At 38.1% G+C, this 17,439-nt stretch overlaps 3 protein-coding genes across 3 annotated transcripts; 2 read left to right on the plus strand and 1 right to left on the minus strand.

The window, feature by feature from the left end:
- Positions 1 to 645: 645 nt before the first annotated feature.
- Positions 646 to 9,400, plus strand: stk17b (serine/threonine kinase 17b (apoptosis-inducing)). Its single transcript, XM_051904812.1, has 7 exons — positions 646 to 1,466; positions 3,616 to 3,828; positions 3,925 to 4,063; positions 4,268 to 4,394; positions 4,512 to 4,560; positions 5,551 to 5,730; positions 6,787 to 9,400. The coding sequence occupies exons 1-7, from the start codon at positions 1,348 to 1,350 to the stop codon at positions 7,022 to 7,024; spliced, it is 1,065 nt and encodes a 354-aa protein (XP_051760772.1). The 5' UTR covers positions 646 to 1,347; the 3' UTR covers positions 7,025 to 9,400.
- Positions 9,401 to 9,755: 355 nt separating this feature from the next.
- Positions 9,756 to 13,905, minus strand: c9h2orf69 (chromosome 9 C2orf69 homolog). Its single transcript, XM_051904814.1, has 2 exons — positions 12,953 to 13,905; positions 9,756 to 12,039 (listed from the first exon to the last, which is right to left on the minus strand). Exons 1-2 carry the CDS (start codon positions 13,220 to 13,222, stop codon positions 11,323 to 11,325), a joined length of 987 nt encoding a protein of 328 aa, XP_051760774.1. The 5' UTR covers positions 13,223 to 13,905; the 3' UTR covers positions 9,756 to 11,322.
- Positions 13,906 to 14,105: 200 nt separating this feature from the next.
- ftcdnl1 (formiminotransferase cyclodeaminase N-terminal like 1) lies at positions 14,106 to 17,326 on the plus strand. The gene is made up of 6 exons (XM_051904813.1): positions 14,106 to 14,176; positions 14,438 to 14,554; positions 14,706 to 14,801; positions 14,919 to 15,074; positions 15,211 to 15,399; positions 16,477 to 17,326. The coding sequence occupies exons 2-6, from the start codon at positions 14,440 to 14,442 to the stop codon at positions 16,914 to 16,916; spliced, it is 996 nt and encodes a 331-aa protein (XP_051760773.1). The 5' UTR covers positions 14,106 to 14,176; positions 14,438 to 14,439; the 3' UTR covers positions 16,917 to 17,326.
- The last annotated feature ends 113 nt before the right edge of the window (positions 17,327 to 17,439 follow it).

The following is a 17,439-nucleotide window of genomic DNA, read 5'->3' on the forward strand; positions in this document are numbered from 1 at the left end:
GTCTTTGTGCTTTAACATATTTTCTTTTTATTGCAAATACTTTTTCTCTTGACACGGGACTTGTTAGAGCCATGATTTACATATTATCTTTCTGCTTGTCCAATCAAACTGCACCTTCACCTTACCCACTGAGTTTGCATTTTCATGGTCTAAAGTCCAGTAGCCTACAGTTGTCTTCTGTAGGGAAAAGAAAATCCAAAACAAACCTGCAAACTTCCAGCTCCTCTTCACATTGATGACAGTATTATAAGCTGCAAAACAGATATATATATATATATATTTTTTTTTTTTACCAAATAATAATTTAAAACAACCTTATTTTAAGAATGGATGATATATCGCCACCATATTGGATATCCTTGGTTACGCGTTTTGTATTTATTTATCAGTATCGAATGTTTTATTTTTTCCAATTACTTTAAAATTGTATTAATTAGCTAGCACTAATTTAAAGAGACAGTAGCCTAAAGAATGCTTTAACTTTAAGAGCGCGTGTCCGAGTGAAAACTAGTTTTATTTATTTATTTATTTTTAATAAAGCATAGTAGCATGTAATATCTGCTATTTATCGGTTATCAGACATAACTTTAAATAGCCGAATTATTGATATATCTATCTATCTATCTATCTGTCTGTACAATGGGCGAGTTCTAACGGCCACGATGATGACGGTGGTGGTGACGTAGTGCCTCACTTCTCGTGTTGGCATCTGAGCAGAATTTGAAACTGAAGAACACCGGGGGGACAAGAGCTGAATCACAGAATCCAAAACCGACTTGCCTCAGCATGAATTAGCAAGATAAGCGCGTTTACTCTCCGTTCAGCTTCATTCAGAGTTTATTACAGATAGTTTGTCAGTTGAACTACAGCTGTTGTTCCCGTGAGAAGAGGAAGAGGGTGTCCGTTCTAACTTAGTGTCGTGATTTTGTCCTGCGTGAAAGGAAGCGCTGTCCGTCGGTCGGTTTGTATTTTGAACAAAATGAGTCGAATCTCTATGTACATTCGTTTAAATAAAGGACAGAGTGTAATCCAAGAGTTTTAGCGGAATCTTTGAGGGCTAAATGAGCTAATCTGCGCTAGCTAGAGGCTCTTAGCATCAGTTGTCGTGTTCAAACTCAACTGAACTCACTCCAGTTAAGCGAATTTATTTATTGTCAACACTTTTTGCATAACCGCGGCGCGAACTAAACTCTCGTTCTGAAGACGTTTCACCGTTTTCGGCGTGAACACCGTCAAGAGGCCGGTGGCAGTGGGTGTTTTTTCCTGGTGGTGACTCTGAACATGAGCAGAGTGCTGGTTAAGTGATAATAGCAGTCTGTACTCTTCACTGGACACTCGCTGGTGGTGATGGCCCGGAGGAGGCTGGACAGTCGCAGTGGATCCTCGGCTCTGCTGTCAGAGATCCACACTCCCGTCCACACGGATCCTCTGGACGCCGTGTTTGACATGAGCAACGAACTTGGCAGGTGTGTAAATACTCCTCATTAATGTACCTTAAGTCTCTGTCTCTTTAAGTGTTTCCATCTTAAAATGCTTCATTTGGTGTTCCTCTAATGTTTTCATGTGTTAATGAACATTATAGTGACTGCAGATGTAAATGTCATGTAAATATGCATACAAAAGTACTGTCAGATGTTAAATGAATAGATGGATAGATTTTTAGGGAACTGTAGCATGTTTTTGTTCTCTTACATCCTGTCAGTCAAAAAAAAAAAAAAAAATCCTGACAGTCTTATCTTGCTCTACACGTTATTTGGTTCTGTGCATATGGTTTGAATATGTATCATTACAATTTAAAAATGACTTTTCTATTAAAATATATGTTAATTATTGTAATTTTTTCATGTGATGGCAAAGTTGAATTTTCAGAATCATTAGTCTTCAATGTTACATGATCCTTCAGAAATCATTCTAATATGGTGATTTGGTGCTCAAGAAGCATTTCTTATTATTATCAATTGTTACTTTGATCAATTTAATGCATCCTTGCTGAATAAAAACATTAATTCTCAAGTTATCTAATTGGTAATGTGCATGTAGTTGGAATATTTATCATATATTGCCAATCAGGGAAGTGTTGTGGTCCCAAATTATAAGAAGATATATTATGAACTCTAGGATAGATGTTTCCTTGGTTTATTTTATTTATTTTGTCACAGGGTGAGTAGGACTGGAGGTTTTCTGCTGTATGGAGTTGGAGTCTGTCCTGCTTCTGTATTATTCAGGATTGGAAAGGCCTTGCTCACTGAACTGTGACTAATATGTGTGTGTGTGTGTCATTGCTAAAGCTCTACAGCAAGGCTTTGAGCTTTTGCAGGAAGGAAACCCATGTGGGAACCAGACCCAGTTTTGTGCTTTGCTGTAGATTATACTGTGAATACTGAGAAAGAGGAAGTGATATTGGTCTCTTCCTCTTCTCTCATACCATTTGCATACAGCCATATTTGGGTTGTTTTTTATGCTGTCAGCTGTGTTGTTTAACAGGAAATCATTTCACAGGTCACTTACAGTTTTAACTCGTCAGTGTGAAGATGTTTTGTTGTTTGTTTCTTTGGAGGAAGGTGCAGTTCTGTGGAAAGAAAGTATGAGTTTGAATGCTGTGATATTTTGCATGGGTTTTATGCGAAAATGATTCGCAAAGTTGCTCAAAAAGCAGTTTGTTTTGAATCAGAACCAGTGAGAATGGAGTTTATTGGTCAAGTGCATTTTTGACTTCTAATGGAGAAACCTGGAAATATCCCTGGATTTATCCCTGGCCTGGGAAACGTAAAATGATAAAATCTTAAGAAATCATGTAATATCAATAGTGAATATTCATTCTATGTGTGAGTTTTCTTTATCATATAAATATACACCGTTTAAAAGTTTTGAAGAAATTAATAACAAGAAAGTATCACAGGAATAAATTACATATTAAAAGATATTTAATTATTTTAAATTGTAATAATATTTCAAAATATTACAGTATTTATTTTTGATCAAATAATGCAGCCTTGGTGATCATGTAAGACTTTGCTCAAAAAGACCCTAAACTTTTGAACGTTGGTTGCTTTGTGCGTATTGTTCGAATTTTGCTGTCTACTTTGACCTGGTCCCAAGTTCTAACAGTTCAGTATGCAGTATGGCATTATATATGCAGTATATATTCATTCAGTATGATACATCCTAAGATGTATTATAACAAAATTGTTAATAAAGATGATCGGCAAGGTGATGGTCTGGTCCAAAGAATTGTGGGATTTATTTTGAGTATATGCTTGTGGCCTAATGTCTCACCTGCTCATGCTGTGACAGTAATTGCAGTTTCCAGAGTAAAGACTGGTCCACATCAGTCATCTAACGTGATATTAAACTGTGAGAGCATCTAATGGAGGGTTTGACTCAGTTAATAACTATCTGTGTCAGTAAGAGCTTTGGTGTGAATGAGAGAACTGCTAAAGGTGTGACTGAAAGCATGCACAATGTGACAGCTTTACAGTGCATCATAAGTATTTGAAAACCCAGATATTAAAAATTTAGGTACTTTATTTATCTCTCAAAATTTCCCATTTGTCACATCTTGCCTCCATTATACTCATTTTATTCTTTCTATTCCTCTTTTATCGCCTCCTTCAGGGGGAAGTTTGCAGTGGTGAAGCGGTGTGTGGAAAAGGCCACAGGGAAAGTCTTCGCTGCAAAGTTCATCAAGAAACGGCGACGAGGTCGCGACTGCAGGGCGGAGGTTGTTCATGAGATTGCCGTTCTAGAGGCAGCGAAGAACAACCCTCGTGTGGTGAACCTGCATGCTGTATATGAGACCGATCACGACCTCGTTCTAATGCTGGAATAGTGAGTGCTGTGATTAGATGCATCAGTTTCATGTCTCTGTTCACAAAATGAATTGCTGGGGTCAGTACTAAGAATAACCCTGAATGTGTGTGTTAGTGCGGCAGGTGGAGAGATATTTGACCACTGTGTGTCAGAGGAGCTGCTTCCTGAAGGTCAGATCACCCGTCTGATCAGACAGATGCTTGAAGGCGTTCACCTACTCCACCAGAGCAGCGTGGTCCACCTTGACCTGAAGGTTAGATGCACGGCTGCTTTTAACATCTTCATTGGACACATTCTGTCCTGAAGTTCCAGCCTTTTAACTATAATGCCGATCTGGTTCAAATCAAATATCATATGTCTCACATCTGTAGAGCCATCTTATTTTAAATTTGATCATGTGCATTTCTTCTAAAAAGCACCAGATGTATTTATTGAGACAATGTTTTCTCTCATTCAGCCCCAGAATATTCTCCTGACCAGTCTGAGCCCAATGGGGGATATAAAGATAGTGGATTTTGGGTTGGCCCGCAAGTTGGGTTCTTCTGGGGAGCTCAGAGAGATTCTGGGAACCCCTGAGTACGTAGGTAAGGCTATTCAGTGTCATTCTTTCAGTGTTCATGGTCTCATCATGCCAGAAGAGTTCATGCTCAATGAAAGTGGTGTATTTAGTTATTTTGCTTTTTTTTTAATTATATATCCAGCCCCTGAGATCCTGAACTATGAACCAATCACCACAGCAACAGACCTCTGGTGAGTCTTAATCTTTTTCATCAGGTGTTTCAATATACAAGGTTCCCACAGGGTGATATCCAGACCTGGAAAAGTCATGGACATTAATAAAATTGTAAATGGTCATGGAAATTTCAATGGTCAATAGACATTTTTCTATTTATACACAGTTAGTGGAAATTCATCTGTTGGGAGAAGTGAGAACTCTTAATGTTGTCTACTGTATTCTGCGAAGTAAAGACAAAAATAAACTTAACGCTCAATCGGAAAGATGTACACTACTGTTCAAAAGTTTGGGGTAAGATATTTTTTAAATAAAAAGGCTGTGATAAATTGTTAAAAATAAAAATAGTAATATCGTAAACTGTCGTTACAAGTTATTCCTGTGACATATTCCAAAGCTGAATATTCATTTCAGTGATTCATGATATTTCATAAATCATTCTAATATGCTGATTTGCTGCTCAAGAAACATTTCTTATTATCATCAATGCTAAAAACAGTTGTGCCGCTTAATTTTTTATTTTTTTTTTTGGAAACCATGATTCGTTTTTTTCAGGTTTCTTTGATGAATAGTAACAAAATTTATTTGAAAAAGAAATCTTTTGTTACATTATAAATGTCTTTACTGGCACTTTTGTTCAATTCCTTGATACATTTTTGAATAAAAGTATTATTATTATTATTATTATTATTATTTAAATCCTACTGACCCCCAGCTTTTGAATAGTAGTGTACATGTCTGGAGGCATGGCTTGCTAAAAATACCCCAAACAAACAAAAACTAGGTCAAATGTGCCCCACATCCCTCTAAAATCAGCCAATAGACCAGCATGTCTAGGCTTAGAGAGCAGCTAAGACCAGCAAACCAGCTGTGGCAGACAGATTAATTCAGTTTGATTCTAGAGTCAACTTTGTGCTCATAAAGGATATTCCATGTTTGTTGTCATATATGTTGTTGGTTTGTGTCAAAGTTGGTTTTAAACTGATTGTGTTTCTATTGGACTTCAGGAGTGTGGGTGTGATCACCTATATGCTGGTGACAGGAGAGTCTCCCTTTGCTGGCGAGGATAAACAGGAGACCTTCCTAAATGTGTCCCAGGTGAACGTGGACTACAGCAGAGAGGCCTTCTCAAGGGTGTCTGAGTTGGCTGTCGACTTCATCCAGAAACTGCTGGTCAAAGCACCAGAGTGAGTCTGTCCTTGAGTCTGAGTGACTCTGATTTCAGACACTTAAGGCGCTTTTCCACTGCGTAACACGAATTGGCTCGCTTTACTTTTGCTCGGTTTGCTTTTCCACTGCAGTTTAGTACCGCTTCAATTTGGGTGGGATTATAGACTGATCGTTACAGTTGCGCCGCCACCTCATCTACTGACCACGATAATGCCATGTCTTATTTCAAGATGCGTGCAATGGATGTTTAAAGCAAGTCATTTAAAAAAAGTTGTGTGAACAAATGACACTGCGGTGGCTGTTGCTGACTATTTAAATCTAATAAAATTTGGTGTCTTGTGTCGCAAATCCAATGACGCTGGTAGTGACGATTCTCTCTGACCAATCAGTGACCTGCAGTGTTTACACGTCACATTTAGTATCAATGTGATACCCCCCCCCCCCCCATTAGGAAGTGACGCCATTAGGAAGTGACGCTTGTTTGCCAAGCTCAATTATTGTACTGTGCAAAATTACGTACTGCTTCTAAAAAAAGAATCATATAATAAGTGCTATGTAATACCCTTCCCCACCTCCAAAACAGTAATTATTCTGGGTCATATGGGTTTTTTTTATGTATTACAGTTTTAGAAATGAAGTCATTGCAAACATTTAAATAGGCTTACAAATTAATTTGTGCAATGATCACTCTTTTATGGCTCAAAGTATTCTGATATTGACTTTCTCCATTCCCATAGATTGTATAACTGTTGGTTATCGCAAAGTATAAAGTCCAGGTTTCATTTTCTTTTCATTTGTCTTCAAACATGCATTCACAATTGTAGAAAAGACAAAACAATTGAGAACAAATTAGATCAAAATAGACTGTTTAGCAAAAATGGAAGCGATAAGTTTTGGTTGTTCTAAATAGAGTTAAGATTTTACATTTGCATAAGTTGTCATAAACTAATTTATGTACTTTGGTTTTATTACTGTTTTTAATGATAGTTGCAGTGTAATAGATGAGTTTCAGATTAGTTTCCACGCAGCCACATATCAAAGTCCTTGACATGAATTCTCCCCTCCTTTATCAGGGATCGTCCCAGTGCAGCCGACTGCATGACCCATCCCTGGCTATGGCTCCACTCTTCAGGTTTTGATCCGATCCCCATGACCCCACGCACTCCCCGGGAAAGGAGTTTCGGGGGGAAGTGGTCCGCGCCACCCGAGGACCCTGAAGACAAAGAAAACATTCTGGACTCGCCATATATCAAGAGGTTTCGTTTTGAGGAGGACATGTCAGCCACGGCCGACGGTGACCACTTATGCTGATCCTAAAGGGAAATGCACTTGCACTGAATAGCATTGTCACAATTTTGGTCCTTGAGTACATTTCCCCACACGGCACCAGCAAACATGCTACTTTTTCACCATCCTTTGGTTGACCAAAGATGATCTTTTCACAAAAGGGCCAAATCTGGTGTAATATTAATACTATAATAGTAAGAAATATCTATGTTGCTGTACTGTCTCAAGATTTTTGTTTTTCCTGTCACATTTGGATTTTAAATTATTAATTTGAATATATTTTTATTTTAATTGCCATTCAGTATCAATTTAATGTTCTGCAGATTTTAGCCCATATTAATCTCGACGCTAATTCCATTAAAGCAACAATAAGGGATTTGAAAAAGACAGACACTTGAGAGCAGCAGGGCATTCAGTGGTTTTTAATTCTGCTTTAATGAAGGACGAGATTTGTTTAAGCAAACTAATGTCAGTCTTTGTTCTCTGTGTCTCAATGTCAGAGGGAGTTCTGTTTGTATGATTAGACCTTGTTCATTCAAAAACACCTTGTTAGACTGTCTGTTAAAAAGGTTCAGTACAGGAATGCCCTCGGTGTATGGGTGTGTGTTTTGTCTTGCATCTTCTCCTTTCGTGTGGTATTGACACATTAGTGGGCTTCGTAAAAAAATATGACTCAACACACACACACACACAACACACCCTGGATTACACAAATATGTGTTTATGAACTTCCTTCTAGAGGATGACTAAAGAAATGCAGGAAAGCACTTAAACCCTCTATTGTATGTGTTTGTTTGACTAAAATATGAGAAAATATTTGTAACAGCATTAGATTTAGTGAATCAAATGTATCTATTGATTTTAAAATGATCCATGTTTTTAAATATTTCTTTTTTTACTGCCAACGTATTGTGTAATAAACTGTTCCATTCTAGCATTACCCTATGGCAGGCGCCTAATATCACATTGCCTGTGATGGCCTATGATATACATAATCTTAAAATTACAGTTTTTATCTATGCACCAATCTGAGGTAACTCAGGGTTTTGTTACCTTTTTTGTACAGGTGTTTTTGAGCTAATGCCATTAACTGATGGAGGTTTCAGTACTCGTTCATTCTGAGCCTTATTCTCAGGGTTAGCTGTAACTGCAGTTTACCGGTGTATATTTCTCGAGTGCCTTTGTGTGCATTTTTTTCCTCTATGCTTGAGCTGTACAGCCTCACTTGATTTCATGTAATATCAGTGCAGCACATTTATGTGGATGTATTATTATTAATGTTTACCTTGTTTTAATTGAGATACTGGTACACCCTTTAAACTGATTTCCTGGTGTGAAGTAAATTATTTGTGTGGACTCATATATGCAATGGGATTTAGAAAGGAAAACAGTGTTAAAGTTATATTTATGGTCTTTGTATATGTAGGGCATGAAAACATGGGTTATTGATGTTGGCTGTTATTGATGAAATGATATGGTTATGGTCGGATAGTGAAGTATGTTTGGTTGTAATGAAAGTACAAAGTTTGAATTCTGGAATGAAGGCAAATGAATGTTATTGTGATGGAAAATGGTTTGGACGAAAGATTCATCAGAAAGTGTGCAGTAATGCAACATATGAGGGTTGGCGAAATAATATAACTCGCACTGCTGAGGATTTATTGGTTTAATATAGTTGACCGCTTTTCTGAGTGGCTGTTAGAACTGGAAATATTAGTATTGCAGAATTCAGTCTTGAAGGTCGAGCCCTTCAGTTATTGTTCTGTTTAAAGAGGTGTGAAGAGCTCATGTGTGTTTGTGTGCTCAGGGCCTTACGGTTTCCCAGAGATGTCACCAGTCTGCAATCATAATAGAGCTATTGTCTCCTAAGACGGGAGGCTCTTGTCACGGTCGTGTGCTCACTGTATTCCGTCATCTTAAAGGAAAACTTGAATCTATTCCTTGCCTGGGAAACAGCCTCAATAATGTTTAAGGGCCATGAGGTATTTGAAGCTTGAATTCAGTAGAGAATAGGCCAGGCTTTGGAGTGCATTTCTGAGCTGTTACTGTGGTATTTGCAGAAAGCTTGTGACAAACATTGTAAAGACACTTTAAGGGATAAACTTTGTTGATTGTCTTACTATCTTAGTCAAAACTTATAATGGAAGATGCTTTATTTCATGATGAAAACTGTGTATTTTGAGTTATATGTACCATAATAAATGACGTTCAATTGATTTACACAAATTCTAATAAAGCCATTGAGAGGCTAGAGTTGTAAAGGATGTACCCTTAATATAGATTTTGTATGTTGTTGATTTATGACCAATAACAAACATTTACAATTTTGTTTTTAAAATATGTCCCTCATGCTATGACATTGATTTCCTGAAATAATAAAAAAGGAAAATCTAAAATTTACTAGCTTTGATGCCTGTCAGACTTGAATAAATTCTTATACTTCTGAAATGCAGCATCAGACCCCCACCCACCCAAAATAAATCTTCCATAAATAATAACAACATGAGCAAAATGCCTTTCATTAAGTTCAAGGATAGAAAAGATAAGGAATCTGTGACTGAAAATCATCAAATCATCATTTTAACTTTTAACATTTTTGTCTTTAACCATTCTAACATATTAATTTTTATATATATATTGCCTTTTACATCCCCTTGAACCTTGATGCCAGCTGTGGATTTGATGTACTTTTTCCTGTTTCATGTTGAATCAACTTAAATTGCTTTAGTTCATGTTTCTAATGAAACAGATATGAAACATTTCAACATTTTTATTGGATTACATCAGCATGGAATGACTATGAAGCAGGATGTACATTCATCGCATTATATTGAGGATATTACAAAATACACATATTCATTGGCATGTGACATTCAATAGAGCACAATCCAAATAAAGTGCGCCACCTAGAGTAGATTTCTGAGATTCAATACTGGAATCGTTTTAGCTACAAACCATAACTCGGTCAATAGAACATTTCAGAATGAGTCAGTAAATAAAATATTTAGATTTTTTTTTCATCTAACCAAAAATATATTCTTTGATTTTATTACTAAATAAAAGCAGTACCAACTATTGAACACAAACACATTTGTGATGATAAACCAATGTAATTGTATATGGGACGACGCTCATGAAATTTAGTTTGAGGCTGTAATATTGCTCTTTAGTGGATTTGCTTGTCTGCAATGTTTTAATATTCCTTAGCAGGGCAGCAGGACTCAGGGAAGTTAAACTAAGGGAAGTTTAGTGTTTTACATTCAAGAGTATCCATACATAATTGAGAAAACAAAACATACTTGAAATGAAAATCCAAGCTTATTAATTTACCGTAGCAACATAAAAACAAATTAATTTAATAATTCTTGGGAAATGAGAGCCCTTTAAACATGAGGAGCTGATTGTTTTACTAAGCAAATCTGCATTCCAAATAGACTAAGTAAAACAAGTATCCTAGTATATCAGACAAAGCCTATGTAGGTAGATGCAACAGGCAAACATAAGGCTTAATGTCAGGCAGCTAAATGTTTTGTCATTAAAGGATTAGTTCACCTCAAAAATTTAAATTCTGTCATCATTTACTTACCCTCATGTTGTTCTAAACCCATAAGAATTTTGTTAATCTTTGAAACACAATTCAAGATATTTTTTATTAAACTTAAAAGAGGTTTCTCCATTGGAAGTCCCGGTAACCAAATCTTAGAAGATCCAAAAAAGGTCATATTTAATTTAGGTTTTTATTTACATCCAAACAATGATGGACATACATGAAGAACATCACGGAAACTCAAATCTGCATGTTTGATTCATGAGAACCAATGATGTTTGTTCTAGCACATGATGAATGTACATTATGTGCGCATGAGCTTCCGTGTTTACTATATGTGATGCGCTCTATGTGTGTTTATATGTGAATAAATAAATACATTAAGTCTGTTCATCATATAAAGTGATCATATCTCTTCACAAGGTTTAAACCGCTTGCTTCTTTATGACCTTTTTGGATCTTCTGAGTTTTGGTCACCTGGACTTTCACTGGAGGGACAGAAACCTCTCAGGTTCCATTAAAAAAATATCGTAATTTGTTTCAACAATCAACCAAAGTCTTACGGGTTTGGAACGGCATGAGGCCGAGTAAATGATGACAGTCTTTCACTTTTTCAGTGAACTATCCCTTTAAGCTTCAATCTTCTCACCTATTTAGTGTTAGGTAGGCAAACCCAAAGCTTTTTTCTAACTAATACATCAGTGCAATACAAAGCTGTCTGCTCTGCATAAGAATACACTCCATGTTAAGACTTGAAAGCATAGATCAAGAATAGTCAGAACTCCCGAATGACTCGGAAGTGATTCTCAATGGATGCCGGCTCCTCCTCGAAGTGCAGTTTCTGGCTCAGACAGGCGCCCAGATCCTCCAGTGTCTTTATAAAGAGCTGGTGCTCTCGCCCAACCCATGCCCTCATCGGGTCCCTCACCTCATACGGAGTGACGTGGGCATGGACAGCCACCCCACTGGAGGCCAGCTCATCCAGAGCACATTTATCGGTCACCCACGTCTCACCGCCACCAGGGTGTCCTCCATCCAGCCAGTACATGTCTGAGACACTGTCTAGGAACAGCCTCAGTTCGGGGTCTGCTCGAGCTCCAGCCAGCTCATACACTATTTGATTGAGAACAACACATCCTTTACTAAAGCCCACTATGGTAAGGGTGAAACCTGCTGGAAGGGGGCCAGGGGTGGCTGTACCACTAAGAGGGGGTAAAGGATTTGGGAGACCAGCCCGCTGCATGCCATGACCCAGGAGTGCCCTCAGATGGCGAATGGCTCCGTAGTCTGAAGAGTGTTCTGGTGCTCCAAATAGGTTACTCTCTACAAAGTTCTGATAGCAGCTGAACTTGTGTAGGTACATGCGGGATGCACGGACTACCCAGATATGGCAGCCAGGAAAACGGTGGCCCAGGGTGAGGGCGACACGCTCCAGACTCCAGGACTGCCATGGGACAGCGTCAGGCTGGAGGGCCATTTCCTGCTGAAAGTTCTGGATAGTAGATGAGAAGTTGCATTGTGAAGATGGGATGAATAGTCAAGAGGAAGAGAAATATGCTGAAACTCAGTCTCAGCATATATTTAATGAACACTTACTATCAAAAACAGGGTTATCACACCTTTTGAACAATGAATTTATGACTTTCTCTGTCATTCATAATTTGTAGGGTTTTTTAAAAAAAAATAGAGATTGCACTCATAAAGGACAGTTTCTCACAATAAATGGTTTTACACCTGCACATAACTAGAAAAATATCACTATATAACTTCCATGACTTGAGAAAATATTAATTTCTAGGCCTGGAAATCACCATTTTAAAATTTCCTGATAATTCCTAGTTTTCCATTAACATGATTCAAGTATAATCAAGCTTTTTCTTCTAGAAGAAAAATGCTCCTTTTATTCAAACATATTCAATAGCTGTGAAGCATGTACAAGTGTTGAAATGTTTGAGGTCAGTATAAGTTTTTTTTTTTTTTTTTTTTTTTAAAGAAATTAATACTTTTATTCTGCAAGGATGCATTAAATAGATCAAAATTGTTGCAAAACATTTCTATTTCAAATAAATGCTGGTCTGCAGTGTGGTGTTAGTACGTGTCGTGGGCCTGTTTTCAATGTCTCTAATGAAAAACTAAATATAGAGATCCATCTCAGAAGCTAAACTGTATCAAATGACTTAAGTGAATAGTCTAAGAGGTATCTTACAGGGGGTTCACAGTCTCTATAATCTATTTTGTCTAATAAGAGGACTACATAATACACTCTATAAACAATATCTAATTCCTGACACATTATTATCCCTGTGTATTATACACATATTAACCCATTATTGTGTTGAAAGTAATTTAGGAGGGCATGCAGTCGTGGTAACCCGACATGTTCAGGATTGATGACATGCACCAACCTGAATGTCTCCAGGAAAGAAGACTACGTGATTGTTTCCATTCTGCAGGTTCTCTGTTTCGCTGTCGCATCGTCTCTGCGTTTCCGTGGCGGGTCTTAAGAGCAGAACATCATTTACGCGGTTTTGATCATAACCGGGTACTGAAGTCAGGCGGAGCAGCCCGGGCACAGCAGCTGATGTCCCGGGTACGCACATCCCCGCCGCGGCGGTCATTTTCCTCGCTATAGCGGCTAGCGATAAACAAGCCACAACCGATCGGATGCTTCCCATAAGCAAAAGGATTATGTAGCTGCGACTGCACGACCTGCAGCATTAAGATCGAAAACATCACTGCAAAACAATCGCAAAAAGTAACGCCGCATGATCCAAACTATTATCCTGCGTTCAGGATAATCCGGTGGGCATTCGGTTAATAATTTTAACGCTTAAAATGAACAAAACGGTTTAGGATAGTGAAATATGTATAGCTTATGATTTGTTTATATTAAACGCCGCCAAGTGGCACTTCAGGGGAGCGTCAAAACTTGGCAACGATGCGCATGCGCGAAGTCAAAACGCATTCGTGAACAGCGGCAGTGCTGATATATGACGCATTTGGATTGACTGCATGAATAGAACACTGTAGTGATTAATGTGGCAGAACCTTTTTTAATCTAATGTCCAAAATTTAAGTTTCTTTTTAAACTTCAGGGGGCGGAATATAAGTAGTGATGGAATCATGACTCATGTCGGTTCAGTCGGTTCTTTCGAACAATTCGCATCAAAGAACCAATTCAAAAACTATTTATTTACAATATGACGCAATTGCGTCATCATGTCCCTAACATTCGTGGATTTTTTTTTTCACGCAATAAATGTTCTATAGGCACTGTTTTGTTGATGTTTTTGTCTTACTTTATTTGTCAATTTGTTGCAGCCGTTTAGCTCATAAAGCAAGTCGTTTTGAACCTAAACATACTTAATACTAAATTAATTTTATTATCTCTTTGATAAATAAAATTATATATATAAAACCAATAGTGTAAACAAGTCGTAAACAAATTTGCAATACGTTTTATTTATTTATTTATTTCGTTCAGACCGTTTTTGAGAAACGGTTTAACTGATTCATTGAGAAGTTTCGACTCAATAGAACGATTCGTTCACGAATCGGACGTCGCTAGCGGAAACAGCTGGGAGCATGTGTGTCTCACGCCTTCAAGTAACGTTGTGCATGAAAAACAAGTACGGTGTTTGTGTGAGTGTGATTACAAGTCAGTCAGTTGTGAAAAGTATTAGTAAATTATCTACGGTGTCTCCTTGTAGTAGCTACGAGTATGATAAACTTTGGACTGTTAGACAGAAACTGATCAATATAAAGCTGTCGAGTGTTACACAACTATTCAGCCCTGAAAGTTCATTCCTTCTGTGGAAAAGATTAATAAAACTTACAACTGATACAGTCCGTGGGCCTGTAAATGTGTAAAGTGTTTGTGCTCTCTTGAGGGATGTCCTGCTCTGCTCTCGGTCGACGGCTGGTTGCTTGTCTCCTGAACATCTCGGAAGCTCGGAGAAGAGACCTGGTGGAGACAGTGGCAAGATCAGCCATCACTGACACACATGGTGAGAACATTCATGCATGGTTTGTAATGGATAATAATAATTATAAACCAAATTATATGTCAAAGTGGTCGTTAAACTGTATCTGAAGTCATTAGGAATCTTTTCCTTGCATGTTATTGTGGCAAAACTGTCCAAATCTGTCCTTCATAAGGAAAAAAGCGTGAAGGCATCACGGTGCTGAACATCTTCAATGATGTTGACTACAATCGCTCTGTCATCACTATTGTTGCAAGCATTGACCTGATAAGTGAGTTGCCTGCTTGACCTTCTCGTCATTTTAAATAAATGTCCAGTTGCTGAGAACAATTGCTTTTTAAGTAATTGTACAAAAGAGGCCAGTCTTTATTGTTGTTGTCAATTGCAGGGGAGGCTGTATTGTCGGCTTGTGAGCGTGCATGTTCTCTGATTGACATGAATGCCCATGAGGGCACCCACCCATGCATGGGTGCAGTGGATCTGGTGCCTATCTATCCGCTGGGGGAGGAGGTAGGCCTTGAGGATTGTGGAAAAGAGGCCCAGGGTATGTGGTCATGCATGCACAGAAGAAAAGTTAAAATGTATTCTCAGAATGCATTCTCTCTTTTTTTCTTTTCAAATGTGAATGTGTCATGTTCTTGTCTATATGTACCTCAACTGCTGTTTTCTTTCTTCTTTAGCATTAGCAACAGCTCTGACAGAACGAGTGGCAGGTACCAGTGCTTTTTTGTTTGGCTGGGCAGATTCTCCTCAGCGTCGAGGTCTGGCTCAAAGGAGGAAGGAGATTGGCTGGTTCAAAAAGGTCAAAGATATGTCAAGCATCCAGCCAGATGTGGGTACACAGCCCACAAGGAGATACGGCATTACAGGTTATTTTTCAAATGTGCATTCACAATATAGAAACAAAAATGAAACTGCAAGGTAGAGTTTGCTTCAAAATTAAGCAATAGAGCACAACAATTGGGTTCCAGAAGAAAAAAAAAAAAAAAAAAAAAAATATATATATATATATATATATATATATATCCTTAAGGAGAAAATGACTGCTGAAAAAGTTGTGCTCTATTAAAAAATCTAGTATCTTTTAAGTTTTGGTTACCTGTACTTGCAATGTAGGAACAGAAACCTTTCAGGTTTCATTTAAAATATCTTAATTTTTGTTTAGAAGATTATTATGAGTTTGGAAGGACATGAGGGTGAGTAAATGATGACAATTTTTTTTAATTTGTCTGAACTATGTCTTCGAGGCCTAGTCCACACATACACTGGTATTTTTATAATTTTTTTAAGTATTTCCTCCGTTTAAAAAAAATTGTGTCTGCATGAAAACGCAAAAACACGCTATGAAGCGCTGTCAAGAGCATGCCAAGCCAACAGGTGGCGATATAACCCTAATCATAAAGCCATGTTGGCCAGTCAGAAGTCTGGAAAAAAGGATATTACCGGTTCTGGTTCTGACGTCACAAGCCAAAATCTCTGGTTTCACCGTCTACACGACAACACTGTAACCGAAGTTTAGAAAAATCTTCACCCCCTTGCAGGAGTATTCAAAAATGTTCGGTTTCAGTGAACAGATACCAGAGATTGTATATTATAGGGAGATGAGAGGGTCTGTATCTCTTACCATTGGAGAAAGTGTAACGGCTAACTTAATCACGTGCGGCACCTCTCAGCCTATCGTGTAATGGCTTCTGGTCTCCTTTCCTGCGTACCGCCACAGCCGGAGCATTAGCATTAGCCGTTACGCTTTTTTGGCTAAAGGTTGCAGGCTTGCCTTCCAGGGGCTTTGCAGATACTGCGTTTGCGTGTGGACGAATGGCTAAACCGCATAGAAAAAGCTGTGGTTTTGAAAATACCCATGTTTGTGTGAACGGGGCCTAAGTGTTATAATTTGAATCACTATTTGAACCTTACTAAACAAAACAAATAATAGCTATTTGTTGCAGGTGTTGGCGCCAGCCCCTATGTCATGAACTGTAACGTGACCATCGATACCCAGGATCTGGCCCTGGGCCGGATTGTTGCTTTAGCAGTCCGTGAATCCAGTCCTGGTGGTATCCCTGGAGTTCAGGTCATGGCTCTGCCACATGAAGGTGCTGTGGAGATCGCTTGCAATGTGGAGAGTGTTCAAGGTGGTCCTCCATCATCTTTATCTTATGGTGAGGAGCAATGGCCAAGCTTTGCCATCGGAGGGAAAAACTTCTGCCATGCTCCAGCCTCGCTAATCACAGCACAAGTAGCAGAGGTGGCTAAACACAATGGAGTGGCCATCAAGGGTACGGCCCTGGTGGGCTTTACCCCACGTGAGTGCCGGAGACTGGCAGAGGGAGCTCTCTCAAATGGCATTGGAGAGTTCTGGAAAGAGCTGCATCGTGTACACATGTGAACAAGCCAACAACTTTCAACACTGTGCTGAATAGCAAACTAATCAATTGTTAATTATAGGGAATTTGTTGAGCCACCAACAATAGTTAATCAGCCCTTATTATTATTATTATTTTGTGCTTAAAGTGGTAGTTCACCCAAAAATGAACATTCTGTCATCATTCACTCGTGTCATTCTAAACCTAACAGTATTCATTTGGTTACAGTGTGATTTCAGTCAAAGTCTGCTAAGGTGTATTTAAAAGTAACAAATCATGTAAAATTAAACAATTTATCAAACTATGTTAATTATGTTTTTATAAATGTTACATGGGTAATATTCAATTATGATTGCAGTATATATTTTTGTTGCTTTTGGAGCAGTTCTGTGTAAAAGATAATTTCATGATTATAAAGGTTTTAATGACGTAATTCAGGTTTATACTGTGTCCTTATTTGTTCATCACAAATGTCATGACATTATGTTCTGCTAATAGGTGTATATAATTAAACAAAGGCTAATTAGGTCAGTGCAGTTTGACCAC

Source organism: Ctenopharyngodon idella, chromosome 9 (assembly GCF_019924925.1).
Source record: "Ctenopharyngodon idella isolate HZGC_01 chromosome 9, HZGC01, whole genome shotgun sequence".
Taxonomy (NCBI): Eukaryota; Metazoa; Chordata; class Actinopteri; order Cypriniformes; family Xenocyprididae; genus Ctenopharyngodon; species Ctenopharyngodon idella.